This window comes from Poecilia reticulata, linkage group LG8 (genome assembly GCF_000633615.1).
Source record: "Poecilia reticulata strain Guanapo linkage group LG8, Guppy_female_1.0+MT, whole genome shotgun sequence".
Taxonomy (NCBI): domain Eukaryota; kingdom Metazoa; phylum Chordata; class Actinopteri; order Cyprinodontiformes; family Poeciliidae; genus Poecilia; species Poecilia reticulata.
Window position 1 is genome coordinate 951,875 of NC_024338.1, and position 15,858 is coordinate 967,732.

Here is a 15,858-nt window from a genome sequence, read left to right on the forward strand (position 1 = left end):
TCAGATATATGGCATAGTTTTACTTCACATTTTTCCATTACAGAGTAAATCTTAAGTCTAAACACAGGTATTGGACAGCTTAACACCGATACATGAGGCTGCATTAGCTAGTGGATACTGCATAGACACACACACAAACTCACTTACACACACTCACAAAAATGACTAAATTTTCCACTACAAAGTTCAATGTCCCGCAACTGCTATGCAATCACAGAATGTAATGCGACCATGTGTTAGAAATGTCTTTAGGCCCCCCCACCTGTTTACTATCACATACAACCATTCACACTCACACACCAAGTAACTGGAAAGGACTTTGGGGTGTCTCACATCCTGTCCTCTCCACAACATCAGTGCTTCAAAGTGACAGAAATCCCAGAGCAGAGCTGATAAAGCAATCTAAGCTTCACAAATATTTATTGTAGTGGTTGGATCCACATCCCATTAAAACAGGAGAAATCCATCTGAGCAGGATTTGCTGATGAACAGAAATATGGACTTGTGAAAATGTAGATGAGCCTCATCTTTCTAACTACACTGGGCTGCCGATACAGGGCTACGTTCCAAAACAAAAAAAATATCCTCCATGTAAATGTTTGAGTAGTAACCCATATTTCCTTCAACAAGGTGTCACATCCACAAGCAGAGGAATAAAATGGGACCTCACCTCTCCCTTGTCTGCACACATCTCTCCTGCAAAAGCAAAAATACAAACAAGAGATTTTTTTCTCTCTAAAATAAAGTTCCAGTTCTACAAGATTTAAGACAGCAGTGATGAGATGGGGGTAATAAACTTCCTCTCTGCCTCCTTGAACTGTACGGTGAATGGGACAGTCTCATCTCTGCACTCTAGTGTCCATTCTGTTAACCTTCTGCAAACAAAGGGAATGTGTCCAAAAATAAAGTGATTCACTGGGACATATTTACATACACGATAAGAACAAGTGCACAAGCTGACAGAAATGAAGGGTCAACTCTGAGCAGGGCTGGATGAAAGGAATGAACAGGAGGATCCCAACACGTTAAGTGTATTTTTTTCTTTTGGCAGGAATGCTCGATTTTCCTTTTGCAGCTTTGACCGCAGGGAATAGCGTGTGCGGGTTGGGAGTAGTAGTGTATGGATGCATTCAAGGAATGTTGCACATATCTTTTCCAAAGGGGTCAGGATGAGCAGAATGAGACCCCAGCCCAACCACAGGACACACAAACACACACACTGTCTTTCACACTCCTGGCCATACACATACCAGCTACACAGGTAAACCAACAAAAACTAGATTGTAGCATCATGTTAATAAACAAGTAAAAGATGAACTGGAATCAGAATCTGGGACAAGGATAATGACAATAATATTGCTGCAGGCAACGACAGCACTTTCCCTTATGTAGGTTACACCATTTTTTCATTTCCCCCAACTTAAAGACTCTTTGCTGGAGGCAGGAGGACAGGTGTGGGAGGGGTGCTGTAGAGAGAGGTCGCTGGTGGGGTGGGGGATGGTGGGAGTACTGGTCAGGGCCTGGACTCTAGAACTGCTGGGCCAGCAGTTCACAGAGACGCTTGGACACGGAGTCTTTGCTGCAGCGCAGAGTCAGGCGATACATCTGTAAAGACACAGGTGAATACAGTGACCAAGCTGAAGGAAATGGAACCGGTCACATGATCCCATCTGGGATCCCTCTAGTACTGTCTCAAGTATCTGCAGGTTTCAGCAAGACAAATTTAAGAATTTTCAAAGCCACCATGAAAAAAAATTAAGACTAAAAAACTATAAATATAGGGAATGGTTGGGGGTTCCTGCTGCACTGGAATCAAGCAAAGCAAAAAATATGGCTCACTACATTAACTCCTGTAATGCCAAGCTTAAATAATGCATAAATAGACTTACAAAAGTTTTTAATTCCTAGATCAAAAAAATAAATTCAAGAGCAATATCTTGTTATAACTACAAACTTTCCTTTTATGACAAGATTTAAAAGGAAATGCAAGACTTGTTCAAACAAGAAGGTTTTTCATTGTGACAAAATCCCACTGACAGATTACGACCTGCGTAGGGGATGCCTCTGACTCTCCTCCATCCTTTTTCAGTTTTACCATCTCTACTTATCTTATTTAACAATTATTTCATATTTGGTTTTATCTGATTTTGAATTTCAATCCAAACTCAGGCAGTTAAGGATTTTTTCATGGCTCGTAGTCCGCTAGACTGTTCGATTGGGGACCAAAATAGAAACATTTGTTACATTTTCAGCTATTGCTGTTGTTGTTCGCCCTCACACTGCACTGTGTCAAACGATCCAAACTATTTGGAAAAAAAGATACCCCTCAAACCTCTCGTTTGTGGTGGCCCTGCACCAAGAAATACTGAAGGAAACAACAAAAAACCCCTGAAAAAGATGAGCACAACTTCCTTCTTCAAAAATGTAAACATAAATGGAGCGGTATCAGATTTTAATGGTTAAACGATTTCTCCTTTGATATACATTACTAGAGGGGGGTGAGAAGCAGAACTTCATAATTATCTTTATTCATGCTTAACTGATGAACAAGCTTCCAGTCACTAGGTGGCGGCAGTGTTCAAACTAATCAACAGACTGCCTGTTCAAAACAGTAGAAGTAGCTACACAGCACAATTGTAAACTGAGCACAGGATATTAGAGGTGTGCCAATTGATCGGTCACCGATAATAATCGGCCGATTTTCGTGAAAAAGTGCATGATTGGTGATCGGCGATCATTGGCTCTTGTTGCCGATACCGATCACCTGCATCTCTTTTCGCAGCCTGCCTGTGCAGCTGGTCTCCTCTTTCCTTCACACTGCGCAAACGCGCAGCAACAAATCCTAAGTGATGTGGAACTATAACGCACTGAGTGAATGGGGAAGTTTGCGTGTTGTGGCGGAAAATTGAAGCAGGTCACAATGCATCAACACAGCGAAGCTAATACGGCATAAAAACAATGCCATACTTGACGGAGTTTGGCTACATCGAGGCTCACTGCAGTAAAAAAGACATTTGGAGGATCAGATAGCAGGTAAAGCAGCACAGCTACAAACACACTCACCCGGATTAGCATGACGGTCAGAAAGCTAAACAAATAACCCGCAAAATTATTTAAGTCTTCGAGCTGCGATGTAAGACGCTGGTTCTGCTCTCGCTGTTGAACCGCTGCTACGCTACAGGTAGTAATATTTCACAGACGGAGCGCCGCTTCTGCTCCACCTGGTAGTGACTCTCACACCGAACCTCTGTTTAAAGCTGCAGCGTATAACTTAAAAAAAATACATTTTACATACGTATTAAAATTTTCGCTGTCCTAACATGAGACAGATAATCTCTGAAAAAATAATGGATCTCCTCCCTGCTCTGCATAATTACTCCACTCAGTCAGAAACAGCCACTCAGAACTAGCAGTAATCAGTTAGCCGCCATGCTATCAGGAAGTTTTTATTCAGTAACTCTGGATTGTTTATTGTAATGGATCCTGTATTTGCCTTTGAATGTTAARTTTTATACTTGAATTTTTTTGGCAATGTTGAGAGGTTTTATTTTGGCTCTTTGCATTATTTAGCCTCTTCAGAGCCTTCAAGTAGAAATAAAGATAGTATTATCAATAGCAGTACAATTTGCAGAATGCCTGTTTTGTTGAGTTTTCTTCTTGGAAAAAGTTATTAAAAACAAGTTTTTGTCTAAATTAAGGTGAATTCATGGTTCCTTTTTCCACATAATGTAACCGGTAGTGCTTATGATAATAAAAAAAAAAATTATATGATCGGTATCAGTATTGGCAGGAAAAAACTTGATTGGCACATCTCTACAGGATATTTTCAAATATATCTACCGTCAGAGGAGAGGTGGAGAGATTTCGTTTTCAAATACAAGAACAAAGTCATATTAGTAGAAAATATGCAATATTGATGGAAGAAAGTTGTTAAACTAGGAGTAAAAAGTAATTTTAATTTTTTTTTAAAAACCGCTCCTCAGAAATTGTTTTGAAAACACTTGCTGTGTTTAAATTTGCCATTCCTATTTAGCCAAATGTAATGACAAGTCTTTTTGAGCAAAAGATCACTGCATGTTTGTGGCCCTACTTAATACGATAGTGTAAAATGAAAGATGTACCATACATTTCCCTTTTACAAAGATATACTTTTGTAATTTCAAATCACTTCTAAACTGTCCATCTGCTTTAGCTCTTTTTGTTGGTAGGTCAAACTGATCTACTCTGGATCTGCTGCCAGGGGCCACACCAAATTATTCCAATGGCCATAAAAGGATCCTAACCCCCATTTTGGACTCCACTGTCCTACAGTGAGCATATCAGAGAGGTCATATGAAAGAGAAGCATGAGTTTCTATGGTTACCAAGGGACTGTGACGTTACGGATGCTCATACCTGAGCCTGAGCGTTTGGCTCCAGTCTTAGCAGACAACCGACCTGCTGGCTCTTGGTCTGGATGACTCCAGCACAAACATAGTTCTCAGGGTTGGGGTCAACGTTGTCCAATAGGGCCATTCCTAACCCCAGCAGCTGTGAGCAAACAGAGCAGTAACATTAACACACAAAGCATGATTTACATGACTCTAAAGAAAACAGGGGTACCTTTCTAGACCATCTTAAAACCTTCTTTAAACCCTACCTTTGCTTTGATTACTTCGGTATCCATGCTGTGGTTGGCCTTGAATATCTTTTGTGCTTCTTGTTGAGGTCTGAAGAGAGACAACCATTTTAAAACCAACATTTAATTATCAAGTTTATTTCTATATCATATTTCAGCAACAAGGCACATCAAAGTGTTCTACATCGTTTAAACCAGTGGTCCCCAAACTACGGCCCGCGGGCCGGATCCGGCCCGCCTCAACATTTGGTCCGGCCCCCTGAACAATACCAGAGAGCATTCAGATTTTTTTTCATATACCATATTTTCCAGACCATAAGCCAAACGGCTTATCAGCCGCCATCCTGATAGCATGGCAGCTTATGGCTTATGTGGATTTTTCTTCAACCATCAGGGGGCTCTTTAGCATGAAGTGAATCATTGAAAGACAAAATTGGAAATTAAAGAAGAAAGCACCCATTAAAACAGAATTAGGTTTTAATAAGAATTGAAATTTGAGAATGTTGCCAATCAGTTAAATAGCATTAAGGGGAAAAGGAAGATTTTTCGTTTTTTTTAAATACTGGGATCGTTATGAGAATTTGAAGTATAGCTATTAGGATCCAGTAGATGGCAGTAGAGCAACAATAATGGATGTAAGCTGCTGTTGAAATCTAAAGAAGAAGAAAGCGGCCATTTTCATTTAGCACATGCTAGTAGCAACACGAAGGATCAGCACTTTTACTGTTAGTTACGGTTCAGAAACTACCGTAATCAGTTCAGTTAAATCTAAACTTGGCAAGTTTTTATTTTTCAACCCTAATAAATGTGATATTCAATTGACCTGTTATGACTCTGATGTTGGGTGTCTGCCCCCTAGTGGTGGGAAGTAACAAAGTACAAGTACTTCATTACTGTACTTAAGTAAAATTTTCGTGTATCTGTACTTTACTTAAGTAGATTTAATAATGGATACTTTCTACTTTTACTCCACTACATTTTACAGTAAGTATCTGTACTTTCTACTTCACTACATTTCTACAAAACTGTCGCGTTACTCGTTACATCCAAGTCGCATTGTGCTTTTTTTCCGTTAAAATGTGAAGTTCATGGACTTAAGGTGGCGCCGTAAAATCCGAGCAATAACGTGACTTACGTGTCTGTTGTCACCCATCGCCTCCACCTTTATTCGCATGCGGAGCTCCAGACATGCGCAGTGGTTTTCTCTGAGCGGGAGGCGATGTCTGTCTAATCGTCAGTAATATAAAAGCGCTGCATAAATCATAAGATATGGCGGCATGTAAAATCAGCAGCGCTTCGCTTTCACAGACGGTGGGACTTCGTCCAACTTTTAGCGTCACTTGGAAGGAAAGCTTAAAGAAAGGTAAGATCTGTGGAGGTGATGCTAGCAAAGCTAGCTGTACAGAGACACATGTTGCATCTGCGATGAAAAAAAGTTGTCACTCATGTGCTGAATTATTGTGTGGAGGTTTTGACTGAGGTGTCGCAAATATGGGACAACGCTGCGACCAAAGTCTGCATTGATATGACATTCAGGAGCGATCCGATTTTTCTGGATGGATCTTTACTGATTACATTCATTTCAGCTCTAAGTATTTAATATCTAGTTTTTTATGGGAATGTGGATCTTTCAGATCAATTTGGGAAGCAATTTCGATAGGCAAAAGTTCATTTTTTCGTGTCACGTAGCGCGGGGTGCTGGTCTTGACTTGGTCTTGGGTAGGTGGTCTTGACTACAACTCAGCTACTGGCTCCTTGGCTGCCTGTCCTCTCCCGCCCACCTTCTTTCCATCCCCTTTCTGTTGGATTTCTTTAAAAATAAATGCCACTAGTGGCAAAAAAGTGAAGTTCATGCTGTTAGGACAGGAGACGAGATGTTTCCATCCCTGAAATTATGATGCATAGAATCACATATCTAAGTCTAAACTATGTTACAGAGTAAACAATAAAAACATGCTTTATCTGTGGTATTGTTCATTAAAATGGCACATTTCTAATGTATTAAAATGAAATAATCGGTTCACTTGATATTAGCGATTAGGTAATCCATTCAGCAAGTACTTTTACTTTTAATACTTAAGTATTTTTAAAAGCCAGTACTTTTTTTACTTTTACTCAAGTACAAATGTTAATGTGGTAGTTTTACTTTTACTTGAGTACATTTTTGTCTGTGTATTTGTACTTTTACTTAAGTAAATTTTTTGAGTACTTTCTCCACCACTGCCGCCCCCTCTGCTGCATTGCTGTGGAAAACCTGGTTTAATAGCTAGAAAAATACGGACTATAATCCCCTGGTTTAAACAGTCAATTGTAAAAGCCAGTAGCAGATATTGCATTTCGCCAAATGCCATCATTAAAATCACCAATACATATCAAATATATTGGTCAATGTTCCATTACTTATGGTTCAAATCTAATTTGTTCACCTTAATTAAAATATGTAAACTAATTGCCTCAAAAAAGCTTAAAGGAAAGTAAGGAAACTTCTCATTTTTAGTAAGCAGTACTCAAATACAACTTACAAAAAATAACTAAGTTCATGTAACTTAAATTAAACAAACCAGTTTTCTTGACTCCGGCCTCCATACACGAGTTGTGCTTTATCCCTGTTCCACCGCAGCAGCCCTTAGTAATTCTTTCCCACTTGAAAGGATTACTGATTACATCAAATATTATATATGTATTCAAAAAATATTCTGTTTGATAAAATATTTAATAAAGATTAAATCACTCACTCTTAACCATCACTGTCGTTTTGCGGGTGTCTCTTGTGCTTTAGATTTACAGGAATACCAGAAACACAATAGAAAGGTTCTGGCTGTGGACCTTTGCATGTAAAAAATGCAATTAATTGTGTTAATGGCATTTTTTTTTTTTACTGGACCGTGGACTCTGGTAAGAGCAGAGGGGGAGGAGTCTGTGTGCAACACCTGGTGTGCAGACACTGGACAGCCAGTGCACCTCTGACTTGGAGTATATGACTCTGAAATGCAGACCTTCCTACCTTCACAGAGAGTTCAGTGTAATAATGATCACTGTCATTTACATTCCACCCTCTGCCAATGCAAATTTGGCCCTCAGAATACCGTATAACAGCATTAATAAATAAAAGAGACGCTATTCAGATGCAGTTTTCATTATTGGAGATTTTAATCATGTCAACTTAAAGGTAGTGCGCCCCAAATTCCATCAACATATAAAGTGCACTACCAGAGGACTCAATACATTGGATAAGGTCTACTTTAACATCAAATTGGGTTATAGAACCAAGCAGATACCTCACCTGATGCAGTCTGACCACTGCATCAGATTTTTGATTCCTGCATATACCACCCTGAGGAAATCTGAACATTCCACCATAAAAACCATCACTAGCTGGCCTGTCTGTGCCTCTCAGCAACTACAGGACTGTTTTGGAAGAACAAACTGGGATATTTTTGAACATACAGACCTGGAATTATTCACTGACAGCGTTCTTTGTTACATCAATACCTGCATTGACATTGTTACAGTGAAAAAACGTATCAGGATCTTCCCAAACAGAAAGTCATGGATGACGGCTTAAGCGGCTGCTTAAAGAAAGGAACGCTGCTTTCAAGTCTGGGGACAAGGACCTGTACACAGCTTGGCACGGAACAACCTAAAAAGAGGAATCAGGAAAGCTAAAAGGGACTACAAGGAGAGGATTGAAGAGCATTTGGACAACAACAACAATAGACAGGTTTGGTTGGGAATCCAGCACATTACCAACTACAGAACCAACCATGGAACAGCCAAAGGTGACATCTCACTAGCAGAGAAGTTGAACCACTTCTTTGCTCGTTTCGAGTCCGAGCCTCCAATGACAACTGTCTCTAATCAAGAAGTGCAACTAAGCACCTCTATCTTCCAGGTGGAGGAATTAGTGAGACGCTCGCTACAATCAGTCAACCCCAGAAAGGCAGCGGGACCTGATGGTGTTCCTGGACTGTGCAGAGCAGTTGGCTGGGATCTTTACAAAAATCTTTAATCAATCAGTCCCTGTCTCAAGCCAGAATCCCATCCTGCCTGAAATTCTCTATCATTGTTCCCATTTCTAAAAAAAAAAAAAAAAAAAAAAAAAAAAAAAATCACCCATCACCTGCCTGAACGACTACCGACTAGTGGCTCTCACCCTATTGGTGATTAAATGTTTTGAAAGACTGGTTCAGTCATATTCAATCATTCATTCCCCGCACCTTTGACACACACCAATTTGCTTACAGAGCTAACAGGTCAACTGAAGATGCTGTTGCCACTGTCTTGCATGCCGTCTTGTCCCACCTGGAGCATTGCGATAGCTACGCACATATCCTCTTCATTGATTTCAGCTCGGCATTTAACACCATCCTCAGTGACAGATTAGTGCGTAAACTGCCAGACCTGGGAATCCCCTCTTCCACCTGTTGCTGGATTAAGGACTTCCAGACGAATCGCATACAAAGAGTCAGAATGGACCCCCATACCTCTTCATCCATCAACATCAGTACTGGCTCTCCTCAAGGCTGTGTGCTGAGCCCTCTGCTCTTTACGCTGTACACACACGATTGTGTTTCTGTCCATCAAAATACCACCCTTGTTAAATTTGCAGATGATACAACTGTAGAGGGCCTCATATAGGGGACGATAAGTCTGCCTACAGGAACGCGGTGGAGCGACTGACAGAATGGTGCACAGATAACAACTTGATCCTAAACACAGACAAGACCAAGGAGATCGTAGTGGATTTTAGGAGAATTAAGAGAGACATTGAACCACTAAACATCTGCGGAGAGCCTGTGGAGAGGGTGTCAAACTTCCGTTTCCTGGGAGTTCAGATCATGGATAACCTGGCCTGGGATGTAAACACAGTTGAACTAGCAAAGAAGGCCCAGCAGAGACTATTTCCTGAGAGTCCTGAGGATGAACAATATTTCTCAAAAACTCCTGGTGTCTTTCTATCGATGCTCTTTTGAAAGCATCATCTGCTATTGTCTCTGTGTGTGGTTCCCCAGCTGCACAGTGGAAGACTCTCCAGAGAATCATAAAATCTGCTAAGAAGACCATGGGCTGCTCTCTGCCTTCTCGAAGATCTCCACAGGTCCCGCTGCCTCAGGAAAGCAAAGAATATTTTAAAAGACTCCTCACACCCCAGTCACAATTTGTTCCAGCTGCTGCCATCTGGCTGCAGATACAGGAGCATTAAAGCAAGAACAAACAGACTGAAGAACAGTTTATACCCGGTAGCAAGAAGGGCATCAAATACCCTGTAGCAGTATTTTTATTAATTTCGTTATAATCTATGTAAATCCATTGCATGGTTTTATAATGACAATCAAGATTATTATTTATTTAAGTAGAGTGAGTTGGAGAGACTTTTCAACTACAAATTCCAAGTAATTTACTTAAAAGTGAGTGTTAATAGTAAGTTGATGAAAAATGATTTAAGCCATTTTACCATTTCCAGTTAAATTCAATTTTGCATTTACAGTGCATGCTTTCAGTCTTAATTTAAAGGAACTCAGTGTTTCAGTTGTTTTCCCATGACATTTGTTCAAGATTTGCACAGAATCTGAATGCTGCTTTCTTCATGTTTGGTTCTGGTTCCAAGGATGTAGAGCAGAACTAGAAAATCTGAGTGGTCCAGAAAGTTGACACAACAGCAGTAGTTCTTTAATGTACTTTGGTGCTAAGCCATTCAATAATTTATAAAGTAACGCAAGTATTTTAAAGTTCATTCTCCGAATTACAAGGAGCCAGTGGAAGGAGCTTAGAACTGGGGTGATGTACCCCATCTTCCTGGTTTTAGAGAGAACGCCAGCAGCAACTTTCTGGATCAGCTGCAGTTGGTGGATATTTTTAGGCCGATAATTTAGCAGTTAATGTGAATCAAACAGCAGCAAAACTTTGCAACAGCAGTGATTGTAATTAATAGACACAGAGGTAAATGTAAATCACAGATTGATTCAGGCCAATAGCCAATATGACAGGGGAGCCTGGGGAAGCGAGCCACACCCATCACACACACTCACTGGCTGAGCTGTTTCCAGCGCTGGAAGAAGTCTTGAGAGGCCATCTCAGTCAGCTGGAAGAACTTATTGATGGTGACCGGCAGTTTGAGAGTCAGGTTCTGCAGAGCTCCTCCATATCTGACAGTAGACATAACAACCCCCAACCACCGTAAGTTTAAAACATCATAGATTTACTAGGGAGAAAACTCAGTTTTTCTGAGATGTCTCATCCATGCTATAGTTAACAACCTCTACTTCCTGTTAATTACGGCCATGCATAGCATCAACAACTGACAAAATTATGCCCTGTGTAGCCTAGTTGAGTCACTCCAACCGAGTAGATGGAAACAAGCCTAATTTGCTTTTTTTCTTTTATTTTGACAACACTTCAAAAGTTTGCTTAAAATTCACAAGACAACTGGATGGAAATTAGGTCATATGTGCAACCAAGTTGGTTGCAGATGAAACCCATTTTAGTGCATGCTGCTCATGTCTGACATTTATGTAAAACAGTAAATCTAAATCTTTGCTTTCAGATTTCAATTTTGAGGTCAACAATATTTGTATTTTATGACTAAAGAGTAACCGTTTGATCATTCTCAATGCTTTGGCTTCTACACTTAAACAAAACTGCGACTGTTTGCTAGCTAGTGGAAAAGAAGTCAAAGCCTACCTGAACTTGATGTTGAGAAGTGGAGCATCGGAGAAGTCTGTCAGGCACTCGATGTTCAGGACTTGCTGGATTTGTGCTCCACCCTCCACTAGAGGTTCCACTGGTTTGCTCTGAACATTGAGCTGTAGCCAGTTGTCAAGGACTTCCAACTACACACTTGAGTCAGCCTGCTGTTAATGTCCTGACATGGAGAAGAATGATAGCTACACATTTGAGGAGCATAACTGGCATTTTTATCTGGGTGTTTGCAAAGAGAGGATGATCCAGTTTCAGCTGGATGCTCTTCAGCTTTCTTCTTCTACAGAAACTTTAACAAATAATGGACAGAATTTAGTTTGTATAATAGATGCAATTAATTGAGTTAATTAATTTAAAGAATTACAAGCTTTTGTGTATTCTGGTAACCTATTCCAAGGATATGAGTCTGAAGTTCTCCAGGACAGCTCACTGTGGTGGTAAAGCTGGCAAACTGTACTGATGTCTTGTTACCATAGAACAAGTACATTCTCCCTGAGGAAGGAGAACACATTCACTGTTAACATGGAGAGGGAACAAAGAGATTCAAACTCAGCAGGTAAAGTCTCACACACTAACTGAGCCACACATTCATAGGAAGCCTTGCAAAGATTTTCATTTTCTGCAGTATGTAGACTAGGGGTATTTTTTTAAGTTGACTGCAACATGATAAAAGTCAAGTCGACGTTGACTAGCCGCACTGACATCATTAATACTTCACAGCAACTACAGAATTTACTAGCAAAATTAACAGCAAATATTAATAAAAAAGTTTATAATAAGTCTATTATACAGAATTAAAAGAGCAAGAATCAGAACATCATCTCGGACTTCATTGTCAGCAGTGGAGCAGAAAGGGTCCCAAAAATTGCACAAAGTTGGGTTTGACTTTTTTTCTCCCCCGAACTGATGATACTAATGATCGCATATCCTCATTTTGGATAGCTGCACATATAAGAGTCAAATTATTATTGACTCTGAATGCTGTCAATAATCAATCTTGACAGCATTCACGATTGTGCTTTTGGAACATCATAAACCAAGCTTATTATGAACGCATTCCATCTGACTGCAGTTAACCTCAAATTGCTTTAAAGCAGGTGGCTCTTTGTACCATAATCCTTTGATGGCTTTTTTAGTTGGAGAAAGCAATATTTTTACACGGTACTCATCTTTTTGATTGTCATGTGCAACACACCCCAGAGTATCCTACATAATCTGGGTATTCCATATGCTATTTTTTTTTTCCAAAGTAAAACATACGTTAACCCAGTATCCAGTTAACTTTTGACAGAATTAGAATATTTGTGTCTATCTGACCAGAGTCGGATAGATGTAGGCCTTGGGATACCATCCTCTTCCCAATTTTCTTTCTTCGGTAAGTTTTTAAAAATCAACTCCCTTGTGACCAACTACCTTCGGAACACGAAAATAATGTTAATCTTTCTCTTCATCAGTATTGTAGGAACAACTGTATCAGACACAAATTTTAGGCATTTTGATGCTGGATCAACAGATGTAAATGGTCTGCATTTACTTCCTGACCCCCATCTGCATTGCGTGACGTCAGTACTACATCATCTGTGACCCAGCGATAAGGTTCCATTGATGTCAAGGTGACAGCAAAACAATCTACCCAATATGATGGAACATGTTAATGCACACAAAGCATCACATATTGATGCAGAGTAAACTCACCTAGGTTCTGTCTGTACTCTGACTTTATGCCAATCTGCAGAAGTTGATTTTCGAACAGAACCCCATTGTTCTTGCAGACAAACCTGGAGGGAGACAATTAATTTGTTAAAATGTACTTTCATGTTTACTTCACCAAGTGTTCTTGTTGTATCCCTGACATGGATGCTGCAATCATTCAGACAGCAGTTCACCAGAGAATAACTAATGTGGCAATCATACCTTCAGTTGCCATTTAAATACACTAAACCGGAGGGCAGAAAAATCTTTTAAAAAATTGAATAATTGACAATAGTCAAACAACTGAAATAGAAGGAAATTAAAGCAAAAATGATTATTATTGTTGTGAGAATTATTGTTTTACCTTAAAGGATTTGGATCAACTTCAGCTTAAATATGAAATTAAAACTGGACAGCAACAAGTGGACAAGTAGGAGATATTAAGTGCAGTCCTAATGTCTGGTTCACACGGCAAGAATTCAAAATTGTAAATTTTCAAAAGCTGAATTTTTAAAATGTGACAATAAAAAAAAATCTTAGCTACAACAGGTTTGGTCATACAGTGTGTGATTTCCAGCCACACACAAACCGATTTCACTCACCAACGTTCAGATGTCTAATAGAAAATCTGATAGAAGATTGATTATGAAGTTTTTTTTAAGGGATAAAAAAAGATGAAAAAAAAAAAAGCTCTGCAGTAAAGAAATGGAGATGCCGCAAGAAGGTGCTCAACTTCAACTAAAATGAGAGGAGTTCTGCTTTTTTCTTTTTTTCCATAGCAACGGCAGAAAAAGACTAGCCAACAGTTGTTCTGTGTTTTGGATTCCTGTCTGCGTTTATATTGCCTTGCTTTCCGATTAGCTGCATGTCACATTCAACATGTTGCATTCTTGGTCAAGCCAATCCAACACATTGAATATCCCCCATTTTAGATTGATGCAGTCCAGACGACGTCCTTCTGATCGGACCAGATCACTCTTAACACACCAGGAATATCTCTTAAGGTTATCCTAAGAACCATCCTGATAATCAGGGTGCTCTTAAGATTGTCTGAAAGGGAGAAGCTGGACAAGAATTGGCAAATCTTGCCGGGTGAACTAGGCATAAACTACATAATTGGAATTTTATGTGAGGTTGTGGTGGAATATTGGCTAAACAAAGCATCTAAAAGAGGGGTTAGAATCTTGCCTAAAAGCTGCTTACTGAACACTGCAAAATGTACGGAAGACAACCTTACTTGTTAAGAAGCTCCTCTGCTTCAGATAAAGGAGGAGCAGGATCCTCAGAGGGAGGAGCAGAGCTGAGAGACCGCAGGACAGCACAAGGATGAACAGGCAGCCCAGAGACGAGCAAACAGGATAATCCAAAAACAAGACGAAGTAGAGATGGGAGATCACAAAGCCATTGTTTTAACAGGACAGCAACGAAGAATCGAGAGGAGCCACAGGAGGGGAAGACAGAGGGACAAGGGAATAAAATGCAGAGGTTGTTAGTAAAAGCATTTCAACCCAAAATATGGCATAATTAGAGCTTTTTAGTTGAACAGATGTGCAACCCAGTGGCATGTACTCTACATATGTCTGGTAAGTCTCTCAAGCTTTACAGCTGTGCTGAAGCAAGTGGGAAAGGAATGAAAGGAATAGATATTGTTTGAGTCACTAATTCTGCATTCTACATGCAGACTTCCCTCTATTGTGACAGTGTTCAAAGTTTCCAACAGCTATATCTTCTTAATACATCAACCAATCTGCACCAGATCTTTTTGTGCGTCATCAGGGAGCATTGCTCAGCACATCGCCTAATGCATCAGAGCGGCACTGAGCTGCAAGGGTCTCCAACGCTGCTTGCAGCTTTAATTTTAATTGTATTTTTTATATTTATATAAATAGCATTTCACTGACAATGTCTTCCCGTATTATATATAATTACTCCGTAATATTTTACATTTCCTGTCAACGTCGTGGTCCACCAGGGCCAGCAGCCCACACGGTGGACCGTCTCGGTGCCCCGACCACCGGGCTTAGCTAGTTTTCTGGGGGAAACCCTGTAGTTGCCTTAAAAAAGTAACTTCATCTTTAATAATTCCTTGAAAACTTAAAACTTTATTACTTTAATGATTACTTGATTTTAAAAGCAACTTTGTTAGATTACAAGTTACTTTATTAATTAGTTTCAGCAGCTGCCTACAACAGTTGGGGAACATGATGGAATGGATAATATTGGGTGTTTTCATATTTGCTATATTGTAATTTATAATATGAGAAAAATTTGTTTTTGTACTACCAGATTATTTCACTTGTAACTAGTACCATTTCATCAAAATCAAAAACTTCTTGACTTAGTACCAGCCCATATTTTCTACTGAAAAGTGACTTGTAAGTTAACACACTTGAATTAAAACAAAACTAAGATATTTCAACTAGAAACTAGACCAGTGTTTCTCAACCTTTTTTGGCCCAGCGCTCCCCTAGTCTTTATCCAGGTCCCTCACCGCCCCCCACCAAAGAATTTGCAGGTTACTTTGCACTGACCATTATTTTATCACTAATATTATTATCACTATTGTAGATGTTTTGATTTTTATGCTTGTTTCTGTATTTATCATCAAAAATAATTTCCCAGAGAACAAAAAGGTCATGGGAATAGAAATTATTTTCACAGGCGTCTATGAAAAATCAATGAACATTCAAGTTAAAATCTGTAGGTCTAACAGCAGCCAATCAGAGTGGAAACAATATTCTTATTTTGTGCCATTTTCTAGTTGTTAAATATTCCACAAAATGACCAGATAAAAGATGTTCAACATGCCAGTTTAAACTTTGAACTATTTACAAAACGACTGAGCTCTGC

General features: G+C 39.6%; 1 protein-coding gene across 3 annotated transcripts in view; it reads right to left on the minus strand.

Moving 5' to 3' along the window:
• The window catches only part of ap2a1 (adaptor related protein complex 2 subunit alpha 1), a 43,783-nt gene continuing 27,925 nt past the window's right edge, over positions 1-15,858 (minus strand). For 2 of the 3 annotated variants that reach the window (XM_008415012.2, XM_008415011.2), the window contains 8 exons: positions 14,246-14,308; positions 13,012-13,094; positions 11,719-11,808; positions 11,299-11,422; positions 10,647-10,763; positions 4,639-4,708; positions 4,395-4,529; positions 1-1,605 (listed from right to left, as the gene is read on the minus strand). In XM_008415012.2, the coding sequence (XP_008413234.1) occupies positions 1,528-1,605; positions 4,395-4,529; positions 4,639-4,708; positions 10,647-10,763; positions 11,299-11,422; positions 11,719-11,808; positions 13,012-13,094; positions 14,246-14,308 (760 nt within the window). In that variant the 3' untranslated portion in view covers positions 1-1,527. The remainder of the gene's footprint in view (positions 1,606-4,394; positions 4,530-4,638; positions 4,709-10,646; positions 10,764-11,298; positions 11,423-11,718; positions 11,809-13,011; positions 13,095-14,245; positions 14,309-15,858) is intronic. The other variant, XM_008415014.2, reaches the window with a different exon arrangement.